Raw genomic sequence first — 13,949 nt, 5'->3', positions numbered from 1 at the left:
ATTAAATAGAGCCTTTGAGCCGCTATTCACTGGTTTTGAAGAGTGTTGAATATTTGCAACTTCTTTTAGGTTTATGGTCTTCCACGTTTTATGGATACTCAAACCCTGAAATTGATGAATCTCTCTTGGGCACTAGAATAAAAATTGTTCAATAGTTTCTAATCCCAACATCTGTTTCTTTCTCTTTTTGTTCTAAACACTTGCAGTACAACCTTTTAAAACTAGGTTTTACAATGGTAACAATCGTTGTTATTAGTACACAAATTGTATAGAGGAGCTTTTAATTGTTGCCTGTCAGGAAAGTGTTATACATTTTATGATAGTGGTAGGGAGTAGTGAAGAGACCCAAACGTTGGATGCAATTGGAGGGAGAAGATTGTCGATAGATAAATTGTATTAAACCAGGCACGGCGCCACTGGGGGGGCTGGAAGGGCTGAAGCCCCCTTCCTCCCTTCCCAAATTTTCCCTTTACAGTCAATAATCAATGCTTTTCCGAAAATCATCGAATTGTCTGTTTTGAGCGGTATAGTTATTTGTTAAATTTTAGTCTGGGAGATGCATTTTTACCCATTCTAGAAAGCTGAATTTCAAAAATTTTCTTTTCTGTCGGACCCAACCATGGTGGGTCCTCCCGTGTCACTAAACTTCATTCTCAGTCCTCCAGGCTCAATTTCGTGCGCGCCGTCCCTGTAAACCCTATTGAAATACGAGAAAATCCTCAGTTTCTGAACAAATGTAGCTTTTTATCGAATTTGTTGACGTTGTGTATCTACAATCCCGGACAAAATTGTTGAGACAAAATGCAATTTCTGCAATTTTTTACTTTTTATCGCCCCTATAAATTCGAATCCCCCCTTTTCCCCCGAATCAATGTTGGATTTGTAGTTCTATCATTTCTCCTTCAAAATCATGCATTCAATATTGAATTGGGGGAGGAGGAAGTTATTTTTGAAAGGGAAGTGAAAATATAAGCTTTCCTTGAAAATTCTCGCCCATTTTTGTCCGGGATTGTAACTGTATCCTAGAAATACTAGCCAGCTGAAGCTGATCTCAGAAACAATTTCACTCTTTGCAGCAATAACAACAACAACAAACGAAACAGCTGTACTCAAGTGAAGGAAATTATTGGAATGAAAGTAAGCCTGTTGGAGAATGGAATTCAGATTGGCAAAGAAGGCTTCACCAATTTTATCCCAAAGTTGGAAACCAATTTACAGAAGATTCTCTACTACTAGATCAAGGCTTTGCCCGCTGTTACAAAAAACAAAGTCAAGGAAGTCTATCCCTCTGCTGACTAGGCCCAAATTTGAACAGCACCAATCAGGCGCTATATTATGGAAAAGGAATAATAGCATGGTACGTGAAAACCAGGGCATTTGTGCATTAAGGGTTCAAGAATATGTAAATAAAGGAACATGCATATTAACAATCGTATTTAAAGCACAAATTAAAGCAAGTAAGGTGATCTTGAATTGAAATGACATTTATGGGCCGACCAAAAATGGACTTTTCTTGGTTCATCAACGGTATTCGGCCCTAAAAATCTGCGTCCCTCTTTCCCCCTCCTGCACACGATATATACTGCAATAGACTGCATGGCGAAATGAAATGTGGGCCTAATAAAGTTTCCCCGCTTATTCCTCATCGCAAAGGTGTACGGTGGGACATCACACTGGCAAAAAGGTCACTTCTTGTCAGTTTTCTTATATGATATAGAATCCAGTGTAATTTCTGAAATTTCACCAAATCTACCAAAGATCAGTTAATGAATTTTGATGAAATAGCCTCCTCCTTTACCGGCCTTTGAAGTTTAAAGAATAACCTCCTCCAAATTCTGCATTGAAGTGAAAATTTGAAAAAATATCTGGTTCTGCTGTTTATATGTTTATTTCACCTGCCAGAAATCTCAAGTTCACTTATACTAAAAATGCACCTTTACTTCTTCTTGGTAAATGTTCTTACATTGAATCAAATTCTTCAGAGTTGTATCTGTTTCACAAACATAGCAAACTAAAATTCCTCTGTGCACATTAAAATTTGCTTTTTGATGCACCTCAAAAGACAAAATTTGCTAATTTGCACACCAAGATCTTCAATTTCTGTGTGCATGACAAGCTTTCCAAATTTGGAGAACCAAAGGAGCTTATGCTTTCTGTACCTTATGAGTTGGAGTTTAATATGGTGAATGTTATCCAGAATTGTGTTGGGTGATTTCTTTCATTGGCTCCTTGCCAAGATTCATGTCTAAGCAATACTTTTAAAGTCTACAATAGGATTGTATAATTTGTAAAATTGGATACTCATAATGACAACACATAGTGACAAACAATCTACAATCCATGATGGAACAGAATATACAGTCCCATAAAAATGCAAGTTATATATAGCTAATCCCGGCATACAGGATTATATCAGAGTTTAATCTATCTTTTCTTAAAAAGTATTTCAACATGGAAAATTAAAGGTATTGCTCTGAAATTCATGCTTTGTGTTGTATTTTGTAAGCTAAAATTTTATTATGTTAAATGGATAATAATTTTTTTAGGCCCCTGCAGCAGTTATTGAAAGCCTTGATTTATTGAGGAAAATCTGTGGTGCTGAAAATGTCTCTACTTCAATGTCTGTAAGAGAGCATCATAGTCATGATGAATCTTATCATGAATCTTTTATGCCAAATGCTGTGGTTTTTCCACAAAATGTGGAACAAGTAAGTGAAGTTGTAAAGGTGTGCTACTCCAAGAATGTCCATATTATACCATTTGGCACCGGAACTGGGCTAGAAGGTGGTGTCACTGCTACTCAGGTATCTTTTGCTTTTCCCACTTTTAACTTTCTTTTAAATTTTTAAACCACATCATATTGATGACTCCTAGAAACCTTAATACATAGAAGAATTTGATTTGTTAATGTCTTCTCAATTGGCTGGAGGATGTTATTTTTTTAGTAAGGTGTTAAAAAGGGGTGAAATAGTTGGCACAATTGATTGGGGATGACAGCTCCTGTCACTATGGCAGTGAATGAGTCAAAAGGAGGGGATTAAAAAAGAGATTGGTGCCAGAAAAAGATACAAAAGTTGCTAAGTATTATTTTTGCCATGCGAGGTAAAAAGACATCTGAATTATGTAATTACGGAATTACAATGAAATTTATGAGATTCCTAATTGTTTTTTAGCAAGCTCATATAAGATGTAAAATTTGTAAAAAAAATTGTTCATTCATCCATCAGATTGAAAGTCTGCTTTGTTGACCATTTGAATGTTGCATATTTAGAAACCAAAACATGAAAACATCACTCTAGGTTGCAAAATTACTCTTCACATGGTCCTGTTCTTCCTTTTGATTCATATCTAGAGGTTTTCCAAGTATAGGAATTCACACTAAACTTTTCAGGGTGGAATTTGTGTTGATTTGACAAAAATGGACAAAATAATTGATCTGAACCCAGAGGACTTTGACGTCACTGTAGAGCCAGGTGTTAAACGAGATGATTTGAATCACTACGTCAAGGATGCTGGCCTTTGGTTCCCTGTAGGTAGGCATACCCTATGATTTGCACATGTTTTTTCTCCAGAAGAAATCTTTGTGGAATTTTTATTGCTTTTTTACATGTTGGAGAATAGCGAATGGTATAACAATTGGTATTACATTTGTGTAAGTTGCATAAAGCCTGTCATTGTTTTTACTTTAATTTTCAGTCATAATGCCTCAGAGGAGAGTCTGCATATTGATTTGATGAAGATGCAAATTAGCTTTTTGTTTCAATAAGATTTTTGGATATCTGGTTCTGTCAGTATTTGAAGACAACTTTCCCTATTGAAAAAGCATAGGTTTTCGTAACTATGTTTGGCTGATGACTGACTATTGTGATGATTAGCTGGTCTTCATCTGTTTTCATAATATTTGGGGGTGCTCATTGGAGAGGGGGGTCTTAAGAGAGAATATGGTAAGTGCTGTCCTAAGCACCAACCTGTAAGGCCTTTAGTGATGCACCATGTGGTTGGTAACACTGGCAGCTGCATTTTTGGCCTTTGGGTGGCACAGTTCCTTTCTCAATCAAACTTTTAGTTACAAAGAGTCATTTCCTTGGCCATGGTTAGTTGCATTCATATGATAACATAGGATGCCATTGAATTTGTTATAACAAGAAGTTAAACCATCTCAGTTGACAAGATCCAAGTCTTTTTCAACTTACAGAAAATAGTCTCAGGCTTTTAAATGACCTTACTCATATTAATTGGTTTGCTATGAGTATTTCTGTCTACATATAGTGTACTTTGCAATATAAGTTTGGAAAAACAGAATTAATTTGTTTTTAAAAATTTTCTGTTGACTTAATAGTAAGTGAAGAATTGGTAAGAAGTAAGCAAAATCTTTTTAGGCCAACTTTAATTAAGTCATCTTTTCAATCTGATTTTTTAATGCTAATTACTAATGAAACCTTTTTTGAATTCTTTTTAAATATTTTTTGAAGTAGCTTCAAGCTTCAACCACAGTTATTTGTTTTTTATAGATCCTGGGGCAGAATGCTCCTTATGTGGCATGGTTGCTACAAGTGCCTCAGGAACAAATGCTGTCAGGTAGGTAACATTTATATGTATTGTCACCTCAGACCAAATAAGATGGCCCACATTTAAACCAAAAATGCAGATTGCAGAGTGTTGTCAATTATATTTAAAGGGCTTCAGACTCCCTTTTTGTGGAGAACAGGTGTTCATCTTTTCATCATACTTACATACTAACATACTTACTAAATCGTATTCCTGAAAAATATTTTTATACTGGATATGCCTTTAACTGTGTTACTTTTGTCTCTCTATCTATCAAATACTGTCTTTCAATGACTGAATTGTTTTTCGAGTCTTATTAAATATTTTTAAAAATGAGTCATGAAGCATTAATGTATGAATGAGCATGTCAAAAGTAGAATTTTCATAAAAGCAAAAAAAATATTTATGGGCTCTTTCTATGAAAGCTTGAGAATGTGAGTTTTAATTCTTTAATCACCTGAAATATTCATATAAGATAAGACCCTTAACATAGTAAGAACTCCACTCAGAGATTAACTAAAATTAATCCTTAATTCGATGGCTTCTTTAATAGGGCTCAACCAGAACTGTCACCGTTACTTTTTTATTCAAGACTGCAAATGGGTTTACCCCTCACGCAAATCCACAATGTTGATACTGAACGTAAATTGGCAATACCAGATATCTTAAAAGCTGCAAAAGACGGCAATCTTTTTTAAGTTCTTCAATAACATCTTTAGTAGTTCAATAACGTAGTTTTTATCGTTTTTATTCTCAGATACGTGGATTTTGGGTAGCGTTCTACCAAAATTTTCGGGACGACAGAAACAAACCTGTGTATTTGTCTCACCTCAGTTTCTAATGCAAACGCTTTGTTTGTTCTTATCTAAATTAACTTTCTTTCCCCATTTACCTCCATTTACCACTTCTATTCGCAAACTGAGCAAAATTAAACAAATATCACTACCATCACAAAGATGTATATCAAGTTTGACCATATATGAAGCAATTCAATCCCATTTAATAGATAATGTATATAATCGTGGACTTAACATACATCCCTGTCTTATCCCTGTCTTGCACCTAACCTTTTATCAGTTATCCCCTGTACATTTGAAACAATGTACACATGCATTTGAATTTATCGCTCCTCAGCTCTTTAGGCAAGTAACTGTGTCAGATGCTTTCTGACAATCGGTTTTCGTGTTGTTTGACGCTTACATAAGAATAACAATATACTTTCATAATACTGACGAATTACTTGGCTACAAGTGTTTATAGTTTGCAGACCTTAGATCTTTTACCACGAAATTCACCTTATGGGCATCTCAGCTAGGGATGTATCCTGTCATCTTAGGGCCATTATCTTCCCTGTTAAAGAAACCTGTGGTCTTTGAGTATATTGGTTTGCCATCCTTTGCCCCATGTAATGTTTTCAATTTTTACCATGTCTCATTTTTATACATGAAAAAATCCACCGAGACACCATCGAGCCAAAATGTTCTATATTGACACTCAATGTGCTCATATTTTTTTCTCACTCAGTGTGATTATGATTATTATTCCGTTACAGTGATTTGACGGTAGCAAATTTTTTACAAGCAAAGATCGCAGAAATGGATTTTTAAAACCAATAAAATGCAAGTGGTAGTTTTCCCATAGAACACCTGACAATCTCTCACGGCAAGCTAGTGTGCCGCAACATCATCACCATCATCATCAAGTGTCACCCTGACAAGAGTCGGCGACCACGAGCTTCCATCTTTCTCTATCTCTAGATCTCCTTATGGTTTCATTTTCTCTATTTTTCCCTACCAAATTTCTAGGCTGTCCAGTTTCTTCTCTCATTGTATTTTTCTATTCACTTCCCTAACGATGGCTTCTAGTCCTTCCTTTCTCGTGTAGTGTCCAATAAATGTGCTGTCCCCTTCTTATTGTTCTTACAAGAGATCTGGTGGTTTCTGCGCGTTGAAGCACTTCTTCGTTTGTTTCATGTGCTGTGTTTGGTATTTTGAAAGTCTGGCGCAGTCATTTGTTGAAAATAACTGCCCTAACAACATTTAATTCCTCCTTTGATTTGTTCGGGAGATGAATAATGGCTGTCTTCCAGACCATGCACTAGCCCCCGTTTTGTGGTCATTGCACATGCGCGTTGTCTTTTGAAGCCCTGGCGGGAAGTTCAAGAGTTGTGCCGTCACAGACAAAACAGCTGTGCGAAAACCGCATTTGCCATGACCCTGCGACGCTGAATGGTTAGAACGGTATTGTTTCGAAACGAAGGACTAAAGGTTTCGTCTTCCGAACAAGATATCTTATTAGAAAGTTTAATGGCTACAGAATTTTAAGGTAGAAACCACGGAGAAGGCTGGTAATTAGCCAACTTGACGGCTTTCCATGAGAAAAATTACAGAAGTCAAGCAACTTCTATGGAAAGCGATCGGTTAATTATCGTTCATGTCCCTTCATTCGTGCCTCTGTGAAGCTAGAAATTTATACTTTTAATATTTGTCATTGGTTTGAAGACCGTTCATCGGGCTGATGTTGTTTTCAAAATCCTAAGTCTAAATTATACTGCTGTTTTTTTCTGAAGTTTCTTTCCAGTTATCCTTAGATTGATGTTGCTTCAGCGTAGATTCTTTTTTCAGTCTTCTTGAAGTAAACTGTCTTTTTAATGACAGATATGGCACAATGCGGGAGAATGTGATGAACTTAGAAGTGGTTCTTGCTGATGGGAAAATAATCCACACTGCAGGAAAAGACCGCCGCACCAAGTAATTTTTAGCTTTTTTGGTCTGATCTTTTGGTTGCTGAATGGAAAAATCCTTGCAGTCACATGTATTAAGCGAAGCTTGGAAATTTTAGCACTTACGTTAACTAAGAACGAGGCTTAGAATTTATCTGTCTGTAAATTTTTAAAACATTCAGGGGAAAACGTGACTCAGAGAAATGAAACCTGCGGTTATTTCAAGTTCCAACAAAGAATCACCGATTATCGCGACAGGCTAAGCCATGGTGGAGTTGGTCAAGTGAAAACGGGATTTCAGAATTTCTGTCACCGTATTTTCTCTAAAAAGCGCTCATCCTCGAAAAGTGCCCCTACCCTTCGAATAACCGCCCCCTTAATGCCATCGAAAATCTTGAAAGTGTCTAATTCTTGTTCTACAACTTTGGCAAGTTCTCATAGTGAGGTGAAGGCAGTAAGGTATTGAGGCAGTAGGGTAAGGTATCACCTCTAGGTTAGCATTGGGATGAGTATTATTTTCAAATCTGCGGCTTTCTCTTTGGCTACGTCTCTAACTTTGTATAAAGTAATTTTGTCTAAGATGCATTTAGCCTTGAATACCTGACTTGAATGCCATTCTAGGGAGATTCCCCTTTAATACCTGACTTGAATGCCAATCTTGTAAACAGCGAAAGTTTTCATAATTTTCAATGATTCCTATTGTTAAATATCTTACTTTAACTACAGAAAGACTGCTGCTGGATACAATTTAACAAATTTGTTTGTTGGATCTGAGGGAACACTGGGTTTGATAACGAAAGCTACGCTGAGACTGTACCCAATACCCGAAACAGTAAGGCTTTTCTCATACTTATTAGTCATACCATAAGGATGTTCCCATCCCTTCTCATAACTTATTGAAAGTAACGACTCAATAATGAGACCCAGTGAATGTAAAAGTTATTATTGTTTTAGCTTGACTGCGACTCGTTTGATAGGCAAGTGATCATTGAAATTGTCGATTTTTGTCTTGTTATACGATCAAAAATGAAGAGTCCAAAACAAAGAGATTTGAATATTCGTACGGACGACAGTAGATTCGCAAAATTTCCTTCAAAGGTTTACCTTGTAATGTGAAGCTATTTTTATATCTTGATAAAGGAGTGAAATCTTAAAGCTCTCAATCATAAAACAAACCCATGATATCTTATGAATTTACGCCGTATATTTTATTGAACTTGCTGTTTACCATTCTGTTATATAATGAAAGAAGCCGTATAATCATAGTCGTACGCGCTTTGGTGTACATATTATTGTATCAAGGAACAGTTACGTGATGATAGCATTAAATGGGAGACTGAATTGCAACTTCGAACCGCCTTATTCTACACCTCATGATTGTCTATCAGTGATACTTTCTGTGCTATATTGCATATACATTTTATGGCTGCTAAACAAATATAAACTTTAACTCTAGGATGCTATAACAATTTTCCGTTAGATCGTTGCAGCTGTTTGCAGTTTTCCAACAATTAAAGATGCGGTGGACTCTGTTGTTATGATTCTTCAATGTGGGATACCAATTGCTCGCATCGGTAAGCAGGATTCTATCTTCTTGTAAGTCATGTTGACACCAGCTTTGCTTAAGTAAGCTCGTTGTATGTAGTCACTTCCCTAGCCCATTACCTTGGCGGTTTATTATCGGCAGTGGCGTTTCTGAAGAGATGCGGAAGTGTAATCTCGCTTTCTAAAGTTAGATGGTAAAATGGGGACAATTTTTATTCTTATCTTTTTATAAGTCGGTAGATTTTTGAAGGCCAATTTTTAATTCGTCTTTCAGAGCTAATGGACGATCTTGCTATGGAGATGTGCAATAAGTACTCTGGGACAGATTATACGGTTGCCCCTTCTCTGTTTCTTGAGTTCCATGGCAGCGACAAAAGTGTCGAAGATCAGCTTGAAAAAACAAGTAGGTTGATCAATTTGCTATAGCTCATCAACTTAAGATTGTAAACTGTTGTTGCAGGACCTATGAAATGAGTTATAGAGAAGATTTCCTCCATGAAAAGGTTACAAGGCGTATGGTTTGGTCAAGTTCTGGATTTTTTTTATTGTCATAAAAAAGAATAACTGGATATAATCACTACGACTTTTCCAATTTCATTTTACACTTATTAAAAAAAGTTTATTCCTTTTTAGATGAAATTGTGAACATGAACGAAGGATCAAACTTCTTTTGGGCAAAAGAGATGGAAGAAAGGAACCGTTTGTGGAAAGCAAGACACAGCATGTACTACGCCGCACTTGCATTTAAACCGGGCTGCAAAGTGAGCTATATGCTTAAAGCAATGTTATCATTTGTTCTAGATTATAGAGTCGTTTTACTTATTTTGGATATTCTCCTAATAATGTTGAAATAAATGTTTTCTGCTTGGTTCCAGAAGTCTAATTGATCGTGGTCGAGGTCGACCCAATCTGCAAAATCTGTAAATAAGCATAGCTAGATGATAATTTATCACAAGTGATTATTTTCGCAGGTTCATCGAAAGCTAGCTCAGCCCCCGGGGTAAAACTTGAGATATTATGCATGTATTTTAAAATTAAGGAAGTTAGTTTTCACGGATCCCTTTTGGACCGCGAAGCTAGCGTCATCCGCGCTCTTTTGGGCTGATCTAAAAGCAAGGATTCTATCGATGGGGGATCCACATCAAAGGCATATTTCTTTTCATTACAGATTCTAAAACGCTTAAAAATCTTTTCGATATAATATTTTCCTTTTTATCCTTATGTGATATTTCTTTTGTAAGTTGTCACTTTATAACACCACCCAGCGTATCGTATTTTTTGTATTTCCAAGGTATCAAATAGACTTTTTTTCTAGGGAATAGTAACTGATGTTTGTGTTCCGATTTCCAACCTTCCTGAGCTAGTTACGGCGGCAAAAGAAGACGCGGTATCATCAAATTTAGTCAGTAAGTCTCATTCTTCAGCTAGAACATGAATTCCGTCTGTTATACAAAACTGTCAGAACAGAACTGTGAGACGAACCTTTACTGGCTTAGCATACATTCATGAGGAACGGAGCGAGTGAGCTGGTTTAGTTATTTTCCCTATGAGCAGGGAATTTATCCATTTTAGAAGTACTGTAAATTTGTAAACGTACACATTACACAAATAGGTTTTATGTAAGCAAAAAGATCAACAGTCCAGTAGATATGCTCTTTTATGCATCAAAACCTCGTTAAGAGTTGATCGTTTGTTCCCACTTCAATTAACTTCGATAGCATTGAGATTTTCCTTCTTCGTCATCATCACAATTTCCCAGCTCAACATCCTCTTTGTAGTCAACAAACCGATTTACTTCAGGCTCGGACAGCATTTTATGTGAAGTCCAACTTTCTGCCTTTCCTGTATAATTTCAATATTTACTTTAGCAATTTTTCTCTCATTTGATCTTATCTGTTTACTTGGGGTCCCAATGTCTAACGAAGGAGGGCTCTGTAAGGCGTCCATTCAACAGAGGGCACTCATAACAGCATTTCTGTTGTCAAAGGACATTTGTTTCCTTTGATAATTTAAAATTAGGAACCTTACACAGCTTTTATAACGTAATTGCTGTTTTTTTCTGCTTTTAATGGAACATTTGGCAATAAAGAATTAAAAGATGAGCAGCTCAGCGAAGTTGTTGTTGTTGCTAATAGAATGATGACGTTGCTGTTGGTATTAGAAAAATTGCGTGATTTAAATATCCATATTCCTTTTTCTAACTCTTTCTTAGCGCATATCCATGCTTACACAAAATACTCTAATTCTTTTATGATACGCAAATTTTTTTGCAGCTGGTATGAAACCATGCTACTCACTTTTGTTTGAATAGCGAATTGATTGAATTTTTTCCCATTAAAAGATTGAAGAAATTAACATACGAATCGCCATGCTCATTTTGGCGTGGCGTAAGTTATCAGTTTTTACATCCAAACACGATGAAACTGCATAGCTTCTTTCCTTCTCTATAGCACCAGTTCTGGGCCATGTTGGGGATGGCAATTTTCATTGCTTTGTGATCGTCGATCCTAAAGACCCAGACGAAATTTCAGCAGCCAAGCATTTCCACGAGAGACTAGCCAGGTATTGTTGATGGCATCAACAAACGGAATACTAAGGACGATACCATAGAATTACAGTCCTTGCGAAAAAGTTTAGAATACCCACACTAAGTCTTAACTTTTTTCAAAAATTGTTTCTAGATTAAACGTAGGGGATTAGGATATTCTCTGAAAATTTTCTTTATGGAAGTAGAAATAAGTGGAGGGATTGAATTCTGGAATAAGAATTCAGGGAAATCTCAACAAATGTTCACAAGAGGATTAAAATCGAAGACGTGAAAATTTGTCCTCTTATCGAAATCTTTTTTTTGGGAAACTCCTGAGTTTCGTATCTATACTCTTCAAACGTCCATGTTTGTAAACAGGCGGTCCTTATAAGCTTTGGGGGTTAAAGAAAAGGACTTAGGGTATGTTATCATTAAGTAAAAAGCAGGGTAGTACATTGTATGTTTAACCTGTTGACTGTGGACAGAGGAGCTACACAAATTGTAAATTATCTAGTCGGCCTTTTTATGTAGCTGTTGGGAGACTCACATATTTGATTACAGATTGAACACTTTCGTCTCTTCTAGGCATGCGCTGTCTTTGAACGGAACCTGCACAGGGGAACACGGAATAGGAATCGGCAAAATGAAGTTACTGCAGGAGGAGCTTGGACACGACACATTCAACGTAATGAAACAGATTAAAAAAGCTTTGGATCCGAAAAACATTCTTAATCCTGGGAAAGTGCTTGATTTTTATTATTGAGTTTTATTCAATAGCTGCTTTTGTAAATAAAGAATTAAAATATGCTTGATAGAAGCTGTCCGCGAAACTAAATTTTATTCAATCAATTGACTCATTTCATCACATACACGAGTAAAGGTTTTATTGGATTTCTTTTTTGTACGCATCACAGATTTAGCATGTCTATGTCAGAGGCGGAAATTACGGGGGTAGCTTTTGCTAAATGATCTGTTTAGACACAGTTTTTAGGGCTTTTGTCGGCAAATTTTTTCATTTGTCAACAAATTTGCTTGTTTTTGGAGGTTTTGCCCTCCCTACAATGAATTTCCGCCTCTGGTCTGTGAAGATAACTTATACCAATGACGTCACCACACGTGTAAAGAAAATGCCAAACAAACAAAAATAAGTTGTCAATTTGTTCCTTGGCTATTTTCTATCATGATTGTTATAATTATGCACAATATTTGTTACAGAATTGTCTTAAGTTGATTATTTATTTTGTACTCTCTTCATGCCATGTCAAATACAACAAAGTATGCTATTTGTAATAAATATCAACCAAATACTTGACCAAATTTAAGTACAGATGACACAATCACCCTTAGTTTTGTTTGCCTTTATTTGTCCACCTGGGCTCTTTTTATCAAAGTTCTCAGTATGTTGATGTAAGTCTTGCAGTTTGTTTGCACCCGTCCTTTTAAAATTTTCAATCTGTCCATATTGATTGCTAAAGCTTCGTTTTTTCGAGAGTATCTTTAGAAGCAGAATTCAAGTAGGATTTATTCCACGTATCAGAATGACGTCATCTAGGTGAATCTTGAATCACATGACCTCATTTCATTCCTTGTTCATCTTTCCAGCAAGCAGGGCATCAGTTGATGGAACAGGGTGTTTGGCAACTATAAACAAGGTTCTTTGGCCAATTTCGACAAATCCAGTAAAGCAGCAAAATTTCAAAGTTTTCCTACAAAATTGATGCTTGAGGGGAGACTACAGGCCCCCTTTTCTCAGCTTCTGTGCACCTGCCAGCAGATTATCGTAACGATGATTGGATTAGGGGTCATTTTAGTGCTTTTTCTTTGTCCATTCAATTTTGTATAAAAACGAATATTGAACAATAAACAAAAAATTATGACTAAAAATTTTAGATTGACAACAATTTTAAGTTGGACGCCAATATTGATAAAAACTGTAAAAAACAGCCAAATATCTAAATTCCTTAAAACTCAGAGCAAAACGTATTAAGGACAAAGAAGAAAATAACTAACAATTATGCCCTGGTGCCAGAGTCCCCATTATTTAGACCCCGTGCACACGAGAGCGGATCCATTTGGGTCCGCCCCAAACTGGTACGGACAAGTCTTCCGTGCACACAAAAACTCTTCTATCCGATCTAATCTGGGTCTGCTATCCGTACCAGACTGATACGGATACAAAAAGCGTGCTCATTCGGGTCCAATCCACTTGGCTCATGTTTGAACACCTGGATCGGGCCCAAACTGGTACGGATAGAAAACGAGGCTATTTTTCTGGGAAAATTTTAAGAATTTTCTTCATGTAGATAGGCCTTAATAAATCGTTCTGTAATGTTCTCATATTTTGATCGAACTGTCTCCCAGTCCAGCGCATCAGCGAGCTTTCTGCTTTTATTATCGAGAACAATTCTCAACAACAACGCTGTTTCGTCGTCTGTCCAAATAGAATTCTCGTTTTGCTGCCTGTGGTTTCAGTTTGTTGCGAAGCCATGACCTTGTGAAAACTTTCTCTTGCAGTAAATAAATAAATGGCGCCAAAAATTTGCGTTCTTTGTGTAATCTCATGTGCACGCAAAAGATTTTGGGCACGTTCCCGTCCCGTGTGTACGC

The 13,949-nt window shown here is 36.6% G+C and overlaps 1 protein-coding gene across 1 annotated transcript; it reads left to right on the top strand.

Moving 5' to 3' along the window:
- Nucleotides 1-978: 978 nt before the first annotated feature.
- Nucleotides 979-12,816, top strand: LOC148957502 (D-lactate dehydrogenase, mitochondrial-like). Its single transcript, XM_089115230.1, has 12 exons — nucleotides 979-1,357; nucleotides 2,547-2,804; nucleotides 3,392-3,533; nucleotides 4,512-4,578; nucleotides 7,206-7,298; nucleotides 7,997-8,102; nucleotides 8,751-8,844; nucleotides 9,090-9,218; nucleotides 9,449-9,576; nucleotides 10,131-10,221; nucleotides 11,266-11,377; nucleotides 11,928-12,816. The coding sequence occupies exons 1-12, from the start codon at nucleotides 1,154-1,156 to the stop codon at nucleotides 12,103-12,105; spliced, it is 1,602 nt and encodes a 533-aa protein (XP_088971356.1). The 5' UTR covers nucleotides 979-1,153; the 3' UTR covers nucleotides 12,106-12,816.
- The last annotated feature ends 1,133 nt before the right edge of the window (nucleotides 12,817-13,949 follow it).

The sequence above is a fragment of the Rhopilema esculentum genome, unplaced genomic scaffold (assembly GCF_057945365.1).
Source record: "Rhopilema esculentum isolate cy_ngs unplaced genomic scaffold, ASM5794536v1 HiC_scaffold_23, whole genome shotgun sequence".
Lineage (NCBI taxonomy): Eukaryota > Metazoa > Cnidaria > Scyphozoa > Rhizostomeae > Rhizostomatidae > Rhopilema > Rhopilema esculentum.
This window is presented reverse-complemented; position numbering and strand designations above follow the sequence as displayed.

Coding starts and splice junctions, on each gene's coding strand:
- LOC148957502 (XM_089115230.1), top strand. CDS start 1,154: ATGGAATTCAGATTGGCAAAGAAGGCTTCACCAATTTTATCCCAAAGT. Junction 4,579..7,205: donor TCAGGAACAAATGCTGTCAG/GTAGGTAACATT, acceptor TTTTAATGACAG/ATATGGCACAATGCGGGAGA. Junction 11,378..11,927: donor TTCCACGAGAGACTAGCCAG/GTATTGTTGATG, acceptor CGTCTCTTCTAG/GCATGCGCTGTCTTTGAACG.